This window comes from Malaclemys terrapin, chromosome 1 (assembly GCF_027887155.1).
Source record: "Malaclemys terrapin pileata isolate rMalTer1 chromosome 1, rMalTer1.hap1, whole genome shotgun sequence".
Classification (NCBI taxonomy): Eukaryota; Metazoa; Chordata; order Testudines; family Emydidae; genus Malaclemys; species Malaclemys terrapin.
In genome coordinates, this window is record NC_071505.1 from 97,595,494 (window position 1) to 97,608,212 (window position 12,719).

A 12,719-nucleotide genomic window follows, 5' to 3' on the forward strand; every position below is an offset into this window, starting at 1 on the left:
GAAGCTGTAGTCTACAAGATAACATGACAATACTTCCTAATCACATCATGAGAAAAATACAATTATGCTCAGGTATTGCATTATTAATGTACCTAACTGGTTTATCTTCACTATGCAAGGGAAGACTATAATGAAGAGAGTTTGACTGCTACATTATTTCGCCTTTGTATTCAAGAGCAGGCCTGTATCACACTGGTCACCTGGTTATTCTTTTTAAGTATATATTTTAATTAAGTTATTATTATAGCAAAAGCATACATATTCTGGGGCCTAAGTGATGAAAAGTAGATTGTGCCTTCAGATCTGCCTCCTCTCCTGTGTGCATGGGGGGGGGAGGGAAGTGCACAGGAGTCTCTTCATACAGGAGTTCACTGCCCCAATCCCTTTACAAAGTGTGCAGTGTGCTCAGCCTTGCATTGGGTGAGGGTGGGGCCAATGGGGACAAACATCATCCCCCTCTAGCTTAGCTAAGATTGCCTAATACAACCTGGGCTGTTCTGCAGATGTCTGGCAACCCATCTCCCCAACAGAACAACTGGGGAAAAACTTTGTGGGAGGTGGAGATCCGCTGCCTTCCCACACTGATTTACACCCTGTGCTATCCCACTGAAATGAAGTAAGTTGCCCAAGTCAGGTCCTACTACAGGACGTCATTTTATATGTTCACTAGGGCTCTGCAAACCTTCCAGAGCCAAGATTCATCCTTGCATTGGGGCCAGCACCAGGCCAATCTTGGATGTTCCTTTCCACACATGTAACTCCCCTTGTCCTCCTGAGGAGGCCTGGTGCTAGACCTGGGCAAAAAAAAAAAAAGTTCACCAAAAAAATGTGCAGATCAGGTTGACAGAAACATTTCATGAATTCATGTCAAATTCGCCGTATTGTTACGGTTAGAAAAACCCCAAAGACTAAACAAGACATTTTGTTTTGGGTTGAACACTACATTTCGTTCAAACCAAAACGGATGTTACTTTCTCTGTTTGCAGAAAATGTTTCAAAAATTTTGTTTTGTATTGCTGCCAAATGATTTTTTTTTATTTCATTTTTTCAGTTGGGCCACCAAACCAAAAACCTGGTTATTTACACAGCTCTACCCAGTGCTCTCCATTTCATATATGTATCCTCTGGGAGAGCTCAGTGACCTGCTAACTCCCTCCTTTCTGAACACCTGCAGGGACTAGTCAGTTGGCAATTCCCTCCTCCTCGTGTAGCAACTGACTGGCCTGCTCTCCTATTCTGTGTCACACCGCTCCCCCAATCTCCCTCAGATCTGGCAACACTGCACCACCCCCACCCCTGTTTCTCTCCCCGACACACTTTCTTCAGAGCAGAGACAGCAAGGACACTACTCCTCTGCAGTGCTCCCACATATCAAGTCTCTTTCTTATTTCTGGGGGCTGAGACGTTCCAGAATGGTAATATGGAATGGATAGAATTATAAAACAGTAAATCCCTAAAACAAATGTTAAAATGGGTCCTGGATATTACACAGGATCTCTTAATTATTCATAAGAATGTTACTTTAGCTATATAAGGTGTTGTAGCAAATCCCTTTTCCTTGCAATATGCAATTTGCCTTGAAGATGCTCCTAAATAACTAACAGGCTATCAAGTTGCACAGCGTTCTTGCCTTGTTGTTTCCTGGCATACTCAGAGATTTAAAACTCCCTTCTTACTTGTATGTCATCTCAAGCTTTCTTCTTTGTTTACTGTTAGCTGTGGCTGTATAAATGACATAAAAACAGGCGAAATGGATAGCTAGAGGAGAATGAAAAATGTGCATTCTAAAGTCTAATATGATACTTCATTATTTTGATGTGGGTCTAAAACTCAGTTTTTAAAGAAAAATTGAAGATACTTGTATCTTTCAGTCTTTGTAGTTACAGGATTGTATTTAAAAGCTACTGTCCTTCAAACACCCAGCTACAGCATTACTGCATATATGCACTGATTATTATTAGACAAATTATTAGAGAAAGGGTAGGACTAGAGGTTTGAGGACTAGAGGTTTGAGTACAAGGCTGGGAATGAGAAATTCACAAATTCTAATCTTAGCTCAGATATGACTCCTATTGTGACCTTGGGCTAATTACATACCTGCCTTAGTTTCACAAGCTGTAAAATGGGGATAGTAATATGTATTTACTTACTTTCCAGGGCTATCATGACATTTAATTAGATGACGGTCTACATTCAGCAGAGATGTGATGGGTTTTTGCAAAGGGGAACACTCGTGGCCTATGCTATTGCTCAATGAATTCTGGATGGCAGAATCTAAGTACTGTTATTTAGTTAAAACAACAAAGCAATCAAAATAGTTACCAAGAGAACTGAAAAGAGAAAGATCATCATTAAGAAAGAAATTTTCTACCTATGCCATTAAAAGAAAAGTTCTTTTTGATTACAGTCTTGAGCCAATAACTCTAAAGTTATGAATGAGAAGCCACTTTCATTTTAAGCCTTGATTCTTAGGGGGATAACGTTTCTTTCTTTCTTTTCAAAAGGTCCTTTTAATTGAAATCTTTCACATTTGTTCTCAACTCAAAAGGTTCATTTTAATTTAGAAAATGTGATAATACGCTAATGGGCCACTGTGAGAGTTACCAGAGCATGGAAAAATGTTCTTCCAATTATTAATACATTTTCAGATACCTTTTTGTGCTCAAAATGTTTCATATTTATATCTTCAGTTACAATGAGTGAGTCCTCAGTGAGCACAGTACTTTTGACATGTGGGTCCTGATTCCAGACTGGGATCTAATAGTATGGATCCTTGTACCAATGAGGTTAATGGCACATGGCTCCATACTGGCACATAGGTCCATGCTAGTGGTGGATTCCAGTTATCAGAGCTGGAGTGAAGTTTAAATGTTTGAACATCGCATACTGTCTACACACAACCTGGTATTTTTTATTTAAATTAAAGGATAAATCCTCCTCTCACTTATGCAGGCCAGTATAACTCATTTGACTAGAGTTGGAACTGTCTGAGGGGAGAATTTAGCTTACATTTTTAACATACCAAGATTTCAATGCTCCCGTCTACACAGGTGAATGGGGAAAATATCAATATTTGAATGTGCAATCCCTCTTTTACTTTTTTGTTTTAAAAATACTGAGAACATTTTAAAAGCCTACATTAATGCAATTAATGATTGATATTTTAAAAGCAAAGATCCAGAGTAATGGTTCTTATAGGAACGGTAACTCTGATACACTGCACAGATATTTTGGCGTAACAATTGACACTATACAGTGATATAAATACACTGAAAGAAACCAGAGTTACAATTGCTTTGGGGAGTACAACTTGGAATGTTCTGCCTGTTAATGTTGCATTAACAGAGTTTTCTGCATTTTAAAAAATAGAGCAATCACAAGGACAGCTTAAGTCTAGCTTGATAAATTAGAGTTAGCGTACAGCACAAGCTCTGCAAGGATATACTGTCTGACAGCTGAGCTACAAATACTGCCTAAGATATTTTCCCTAACATGTGCAATCTAGCATACTGCTGGCAGCTGCCAATACCATTATTTTTGAAGAGATTAAAAACATTGGAAAGCTTGGTATTTAGGATGGAAGGATAAAAAAGAGATACAAAAGCTGAACTTAGGACTTTCTTTTTCCAGTCCCTGGGTGAAATCCTAGCCTCCCTGAAGTCAACTGGGGTTTTACCACTGACTTCAACAGGGCCAGGACTTCATCATCTGACTTTTTCAGCTAAACTATGAGGAAATTTAGTTGGTTATTCATCTATGTGCCTGATCATTTGCAATTGCTCCATTATTCTTGGCCTTTTCTCAGGTTTGGTCTGCCAAAAGATTTTGGACTGGTATCACAGCTTCAGTAAGGTGCATGACTTTTTTACCAAAATAGTTATATCTGTACAACCCCTACTGTGGATGCAATTAAACCAGTATAAAAGTGTCTAATACCTGTTCATTTCATTCCTACTCCACACTAGCAAAGGGGTTGTATTGCTTTAACTATACCGGTATAGCTTAAAGCAATACAACTTTTGTGTGTAGACAAGGCTTGGGATATTATTCAGATTGAGAATGATTTGGGGAGCATTCATCAACATTAATGCACCACAGACTACAATTCCAGCATGCATGGAAGGAAGGTGGAAATGCAATAAACCAAAGTGACCCATGGGGCTTTGTAAGGGATTTCTCAATGTTTAAGGATTAAAAAAAAAAAATCTGTATTGAAAAGGGGACAGGAACCAAACAAGGACCTAGCAAGTCAATTAAGGCTTGCAAGGAAAAGACAAAGGCAACCAAGCAGTACAATGAGTTAATGCTTGCCCACGGAAGAAGGAGAGAAGAAATATTAGAGAGGAAGCACTGTAAGTTGGTGAATAAAATTAATGAATGGTTCTAAAATGGCTGAGCTTCTGATCTGCCTTTTTCAATGAGTTGTTAATGAGGAAAGAAATTCTATAGAGAGAGTTAGGGAGTAATGAGGACCTTGTCAATACAGCTGCGGATAAAAAGTGGGTAAGGAACTACTTAGGAAAAAGAAACATCGCACAATCTGCAAACACAGATACTGTGCCTCTCAGGTTCTTAAAGAACTAGCAATAATTTAGGAAGCATTATAGACTTGTATAGGCATAACAGAAGCAAAACACAAATGTTGAACAGATCTTTTTATTTAAAAAAAAAAAGAAAAAGAATTTTTTTCCCCCAATAATTACGGTCTGAGCCATCTTTTGCTCATCTATATTTAATCCCTGGTAAAATAATGGAACAAATTGACCAAAATAATCAGCAAGCATCTACAGGAGGAACAATAAAACAGCACAGGTTTAATAGAGGACAATTCATACCAAGACAAATGTGATTACAATTACAAAGGGACTGATTCTACCATCCTTACTCCACCAGTATTGTCCGTGCTTTCAGTGGGACTACACCTCTACCCCGATATAACACGACCCGATATAACATGAATTCGGATATAACATGGTAAAGTAGCGCTCTGGGGGAGGGTGCGCACTCCAGCAGATCAAAGCAAGTTCGATATAATGTGGTTTCATCTATAACGCGGTATGATTTGTTGGCTCCCGAGGACAGCGTTATATCGGGGTAGAGGTGTACTTGTAAAGTACTACTCAGTTCACCCTTGTGCAGAGGGTCAGCAAACAAGGTTTGATTCTCCACTCCATCCAAGCTCTGATTGGACAGAGTGGAGTGCAACCTGCAGGCAGATGGCTGTGGCTCCCTGATTCAGAGACACCTAGTATCAGCACAAGTTGGGGCTGCAGAGAAACGGCCCTAATCTACACCAGTGTAGGATTGGGTTTAGTGGAGTGCCATTCCAGCAGGCCTCTTCCCCTCCCCTTCCCATCCCACCCATGTCGCACCATGGAATACCCCAACACACCTCCTTCTCTCCCTTACATCAAGGGTGCAGGAAGAGCAGTGCCACTTCCAATAGATATCTGTTGGCAGAAAGCTCCCATTCACTGACCTTCTCTGGGCTCTTATGCAGCACAAAGTGGCCTTAGTGGGCCAGAGAATCTGGCCCAAGTCCTTTGCACCACTTAAATCCCATAAGACCGGATATAAGCGTGACAGAATCAGAGGTGGCAGGCACAGAGTCATAGTACTGCCCATCCTCTGCCCACTTGCTTGATATGAGACTCCTGCTCTCTCCCACAAGTGCCTGAAGCCACGGCAAGTCCACTCCATCCACACAGAGGGTGCAAAGGGCCTGACTCCCCAGACAGCCATGTAGGACCAGGCATGATCTACTCCTAAATAAACATAACTAGAACATGGCTGATACATAACGAGAGAAGTAGAATAGCCGTCCATTTGCTTTTTATTATTATATGCAATATATAGGGTGATTAATTTAATTATACATACTTTAAATACATGGCTTGTTGTCATTTGAAGGCCTTGCAAAAGAAACATACTTCTAGGAGGGATTTGAATGTAGAGAGAGCGAGTTAACTGGGAGTGAAATTTACCTATGTGCAGAAGGCCAGTACAAGGCCTTTGCGCTAGTCAAGTCCCACTTAAGCCCATACTCAAAATAGGACATATATGGTGTATCGGCTCTGTGGGGGGCTGTCTGGATGGGGTTAATTTCATTCAAAATTTCATCCCTCTGCCTTCAAATTCGCCATCGGTGCATCAGGAGAGGATGGGTGTTCTATGAAGGGTGCACCATGACAGACATAGGCTTAGCATGAAAGAAGGTATGAAATTGAGAGTGGGAAGGCATATGGGGCACTTAGAGCACAGGCATCAATAGGGAGAGTAGGATGAAATGAGAGCAGAGGTGGAGGGAGGGGGAGAAGAATTATGTAGAATAGAGCCTTCCATGAGAGGATGGATGAGGTTTTTGAATTGTATTCACACCTCTAACATATAATAAAGACAATTCCAATAAAACATAAGATGTTTAAGCAAAAATTCCATAATTGGGCACATGCATCACTTTTTATAGCTTATTTAATTGCATAGGCCACTCAAGACCAAGATGACAACTCATATGGTACTACCAACCAACCAATCAGCCAATTGATTGACCCAGTATTTCCAATTCCTTTCAAACATTCAAAAAATCATGAGGTTGGCTTAAAAATCATAAGACTGAAAAATAACAAATGTGGAGGTCTATTTATTGGTCTTCTGTTTTTCGAGCCCTTAGGATACACTCAGATCACATTTTCCAGCTTTTCTCTTCAAAATGAATGCTAGATACTTGCTTTTTTATTTAAACTAATAAACACTGAGATTCTCATATAATCCCATGACTCGAAAAAACCCACCAAACATCAGGAGACTCCTAATAAAACTCTGAGAGTCAGCAACACTCTTCCCCCCTCTAGTTAATATAGTCTATTAAGATAAATATACTGCACTCATCTTCATTTACTTCATTTAAAAACAAAAACCTACTTGAGTACAGAGAAATACTACATAAATACAATGGACCAGATTTATTCAAAGGTAAAATCTGGTCCTACATATCTAGATTGTAAACTCTTTGGGGAAGGCACCATCTTTTGGTATGTGTTTGTGAAGCACTTAGCACAACGACAACGGGGCTGGTGTCCTAGATCAGTGGTTCCCAAACTGGGGTTTATGAACCCCTGGGGGTTCACGAAATGTTATGGGGGGTTCTTGGGAAAAAATCCCCTAATGGCGGACAGAGCTGTCCCTAGGGACCCCGGGCAGCATGGGGCCAGCAGCCTGGAGCCCCTGAGCTTCCAAGAGCTAAGCAGATCAAAGCAAGCATATCTATCACACTGAGGAGATTTAAACTTCAAGACTCCTTATAAGAAATGGAAAGGGAGGTGGATATTTTTTGCTGATTTCATAATTAAATAGGCAGCTAGTATTGTTTTTAAAATTATTATGAAGAACAAGTTTAAGCTTTGTTGTAACGTGCGTTGTTTGCCTGGACTGCGCAAGACCTGAATGCTTGTGGAAGAAGGAACTCTTTGAGTTGGCTTCTTAAATATCTTCAGGCTGTTTCACATCTTATACTCCTCGATGAAACTTAGGAGCCTTTTCTTATAACAGGCTTATTCAAAGTGATACAAGCTACGAAAGGGAGATCTTGGAAGAGTGTTGCCGTTTTCATAATGTAATAAAAATACTGTAATGATAAATAATAATTAATAATAGTGTGGAATAAGCATGTCATAAAAACAAATGTTATATTTCCAAGATCACTGCTTTTATCATTTATACTGAAGTAAAGGAGAAAATTCCTGGAAATATTCATTTTTAGGAGGGGATTCGCGAAACTTGACATTTTAGTGAAAGGGGTTCACAGGTTGTTAACGTTTGGGAACCACTGTCCTAGATGTTACTGCAATACAAATAACAATCAAGACTACAACCCAGATTCTCTGCTACATGCAGCTTCTGCAGCGGAGGGAGCACGAAGAGCCAGGAGGGAGCAGAGCTGCAGCTCCCCGAGTCCCTAGATTGTTCAGGAGCTTCTCTAAACTGAGCAGCCAGTAACAGCTTCCAAGAGGCCACCCCACCCATAAGCTGATCATGGCTAGAGCACAATGCACTCTGGCCACATCTTCCTATTCCTCTTTGCACTCATCATGACCCCTATGTTGGGATGGGAAGAGAGTGGCATTGACTTCATGACATCTGAGGACTCCACCATGCCAGGGAAATTTCCCTGTGTCCAGATCCACTCAGTTTCTCGCTCCTTTGCCCCACCAGAGTGACAACAAAGAGGCCAGAGAAGGGATAGAAAAATCTAGCCCTAAATTTTTTTTCTTTTTATTGTTTGCCAACATAAAAGCAATTGAACAGCATTAGAAGAAGAGAGAATCTGGGACCTAGATAAATTAAAGCACAAGGATTAGAACTGTTAAATACAAAAATCTCATGTTTTAACAATCCTATTCCCTCAGAAGTCATAAAAACACATAATGAAAACTGAACATGCTAGAGATAAGTCACCAGCCATAAAGAGTGACTGCACAATAAGGAATACCATTGGTATTCTTCAGTGGCAAATTAAAAGGGAAGCTTTTCAAAGCACTAAATAGACGTCAGCTTAACCAATCTCTTCTGTAGGGCAGCACAAGATGGTTATATACAGTTGACACAGTATATTATAGAACACACTTCAGTGCAAAATACTTGGGCATATGTTTTACTCTGTCTCACTTCCACTTCTGTTTTCTGGTACTAACTACTAAAGCATGTTTGATTAGGCAATAGAAGGAATCTCTGCTCTTTCCAAAATTAACCACAAGCTTCTGGCAACAACACAGAGTACTTACTCTGGCTCTAACCACAGTTGCTAAACAGGCCTTGCAAAGAAAGACAGTTTGCCAGAGTATTAAAAATACAAAATTGCCTTGGGTTTTATGTAATATTTATTTGAACTGCTAAAAAATATAATATATATAACAGACCATTTTAGAAAAGGGAAAAAAACATGAAAACAAATTTTAAAAGATAATTGTTCAAATGTTCTGTCCTTTTGCATTTAACACTGAGAAGTCTTTAGAAATCTTACAAAACTGGGGCCTGATCCTGCAGTTCTTATTCACATGGGTAATCACACTGAAATCAATGGTATTACTCATCTCAGTAAGGGCTGTAGAATCAGGCCATTTTTAGTGGTAGGGAGATTCTTTAACTTGTTCACTATAATACCTTTCCATGCAGTATTGCTAACCCCAAGCATTCAAAATGCATGTTAGCCCCCCTGGCTCCTGACCTCCCAAAAAATCATAAGACTGGCTGAAAAATCCTGAGATTTTAAAAAAATAAGCGTGGAGTTCTTTTTATTTCACTTCTGATTTTTTAGCATCTGGGGTCACATCTTCCAGCTCTTCTCTATAACCATGAGTGTTAGAATTTTACTTTCTCTTCATACTGTAAATGAAAGTTGAAATTCTCATGACTTCAGGAGCTGGGGATGCAAGAAAAACACCAAATATCTCAGAGCTTATAATAACAGGTCGAGAGTTGGCAACACTGAAAGTGGTCCCTGTTTAAATTTCTTGCATAGTCAAGAAAAAAAACGACACAGGATTCCTCACTCCGCCCCACGGTTTAACCAAGGTACTATGGATGAAATGCTGGTTCCTCTAAAGTCAGTGGCATAAGTCCCATTGACTTCAGTAGGGCCAGAATTTCCACCTTATGCTGTTTTCTATAAATGAATACAAAATAGTTTCAGTCAGGACAGCATATCACACATCCTTTGCCTTTCTGGGCCACATTTTCAAATTTGTTCTACAGTACGCAAACTCTGTATTTTAATGTCCAATCAAGTAATTAGATGTGCAATTGTCCATTTGTGTGTGCAAATGAGAGTTTTCCACAAACATACTTTGAAATACAATTGTGGAGGCCAGCCTGAAACTTTGGCTTAGCTGGCATGGTGACAAGCCCTACAGAAGTTAAGAAAATGCTAATAATTTACACCTTCAGGCACTTTACAAACATTAATTAATCCTCAAGTGACCCTTATGAGGTAGGCATAGATGAGGAAACTAAAGCATGGGAGTTTCATGATTTGCCTAAGGCCACAAAAAGAGTCAGAGCTGGGACTTACAACTCAGAAGTTCCTGGTTCCTCAACAGTAGATAATATCCCTTTCTTAATTGCACAATTGTTTCATTTCAATTTTGCAGTGGAATGATCTAGAGTTTACAGCAGTGTTTCCTTCTCCCCATCTTCTTAGGACACTGAGTTGACATCTAGCCTGTCATTCTCTTTCTACCTTTGTTTTCTCTAGTTTTCATCAAAAGCTGTATTAAAAGCAATACGGCCAGCATCTCCATCCTCCCAAAAATCATGCGTCACCTACCAGCCTGGAGAATGGAAGCCCCAAGGTTACTCCTGAATGTAAGTATGAGTCATGCCTGTGCAATCAGTATAGTTGTTGCACAATATGTTTAACAGTCTGTCCTTTATATACAACATTCTATTCATTCTCCACTTCCCAAATTACCGTTGTCGAATCCCATTAATTTGTAGAAAAACACATTTAAACCCAAACCTGTTAGGTTAGAAATAGAACCTCTAATTTTCCTTTCCAAAATACAGAACAGCCAAGAGACAAAGAAAGAAAAAGGAAATCTCTACAAAATACACATCTGGAACCAATCTGCTGTATGTTGCCACTGGGTGTCACTTTTGATATATACTGGGTCAGCAGTGGAGCACTTCATTGCGGGAAAAATTTGTTTCAAGGTGATCCTAACCAAAACGGACTGCACTGAAACATATTTGGCATAGCCTGTAATTGTCAATTAGCCAGCAGTGCTGATTTATTAATAAGACATCTTTATAAATATATTAAATATTGCAAATCAGATCTTACCTTTCAATCTGCAATGTGACTTTTGAAGGCTCAACATTAGGGTTTTCCCATTCCATCTGAGGACAATGCATAAAATAACAGAGTGTGTACAAAGCCTCGGGTTCCCAGTATAGTGATCCCTGCTTGTGGTGCATTGGAGTGCCGTTGCCATGCTGCTTTGAGTTGAGTGGCTGGAGGTGATGCATTGCTCGAGACACCAGATCACCTGAGAAGGAAAAATTTGATGACTACTAAAACTGTAATTTTTATTTCTCCCCGGGTAGTTTTCAAACAAAAGGATATGGCAAACTCTTTTTGTTTTCCAGTTAAAAATATCATGCATGAACAGAAAGTGACAGAACAGGCTTGTGTTCATTATTCATTTTCAACATCAAGTTAGTTTGGCTGTTACAGTAGTTCATCTGCTGTGGAAGTTTATATGCTGTGGTGATGTATATGGGTTGCAGACAAGACCACAAGAGCCTAGGGGAGAATTCTTCTGGGGAAGGCACTTCAATTATCATAAGCAACCCTATACCGACCCCCTCACAAGTCCTGGTGCAGAGGGCATGGTCATAGCAGTCAATGGCAGCCCTGAAAACCTGCCATAATCCCAGGGCTGTATAAATTTATGGTGGAGGCTATTTAGGTCCCCAGAGCAGTGCAAAATCTCAACGGCACAAACCTACCTTTGTCCCATCTCCAAGGGCTGTGCCTTCATTAGCTACCCACACAAAGTAACACTGAAATCCAATTATTGATGGCGCATAAGATGGCAACCAAAAGGCACAGAGAACAACATGAGTGCATGTTGAGGGAAATTTTGGACACAGACATTGTGGCAAAGCCCTGCTTTTACAAAACAATTCATATCATCTTTAAAAGAGGTAAAGGGCTTTACACCACTACTGGAAAAGCAAAACAAAAACAGAAAAACACCCTTCCAGACCTTTCCACAATTCTAGAATCACACATTTTAAAACCAGCATTTGGCCACATCGTTCTGTGTATATCACTCTCCCTGACCATAAGCGTGGACTTCATTGCTGTACGGTATGTAGAGCATCAACAACATTTTTAAATATTCACTCTTACAGGAAATGTGGAACCCCATTCAGTGTATATTAAAAGTTCAGGGACAGGTGTCCTCATCAATTTGAAAGCTGTTATTGCTAGCTTTAAACTGGTACTATAAATGATAATATTAGACACGGAGCTTATGTCACACCCTAATAGAAAAACACAGATTCAGAATCAGATGGCTTATTTTGGTATTGTGAAAAGGAACCAGATGCATTCCGACGTGTTGCTTCTGGCAAATAATACGTTCCAGTGCACAGTATTTGTTTTTCTTTTTACTGAACACATACAGCCAAATTCCACCCTCAGTTCCAGAGGCGTAACTCCCATTAACTTCAGTGGGAATTGTGTCTGTGTAACAAAGCAGAGTAGGGCCCCAAGGCTCTGACAGACAATGGTTAAAATCCTATCAGAAACGTTTAACAGAAATATAACCTATGCACCTGGACTAGGCCTTAAAGGATGTTAGCCAAAGAGAATACTGTGCAGTAGAATCACTCAAACAATTTAGGTATCTAGAGAACAGAATATGGCCCATTAGAAGGCTTTCATTGTTTCTCTATGACTGTGTGGCTCTCCAAGTTTCTTCTGTCAAGATATGGAAAATAAATTGGGATATGCAGAAAATGATCTGATCTGCTTGCTTCATTGATTAGCAGACAGACAAGCAGGCTCACAGGCAACCTAGAAATGAAGTATCCCTCCAACCATTGTACTGATATTAATTAATTAAGTCTCACAACTCCTCTGTGAGGTAGGTAAATTTTATAGCATTTTTTTGGGTAGTGACCCCTGACTTGAAGGCAAAAAATCAGCTTTGGCT

The 12,719-nt window shown here is 39.8% G+C and overlaps 1 protein-coding gene across 4 annotated transcripts in view; it reads right to left on the reverse strand.

The window, feature by feature from the left end:
* Nucleotides 1–12,719, reverse strand: part of ABTB3 (ankyrin repeat and BTB domain containing 3) — a 282,735-nt gene that overhangs the window by 77,319 nt on the left and 192,697 nt on the right. For all 4 annotated transcript variants that reach the window (XM_054032688.1, XM_054032669.1, XM_054032679.1 and 1 more), the window contains exon 3: nt 10,838–11,042. In XM_054032688.1, coding sequence (XP_053888663.1) covers nt 10,838–11,042 — 205 coding nt within the window. The remainder of the gene's footprint in view (nt 1–10,837; nt 11,043–12,719) is intronic.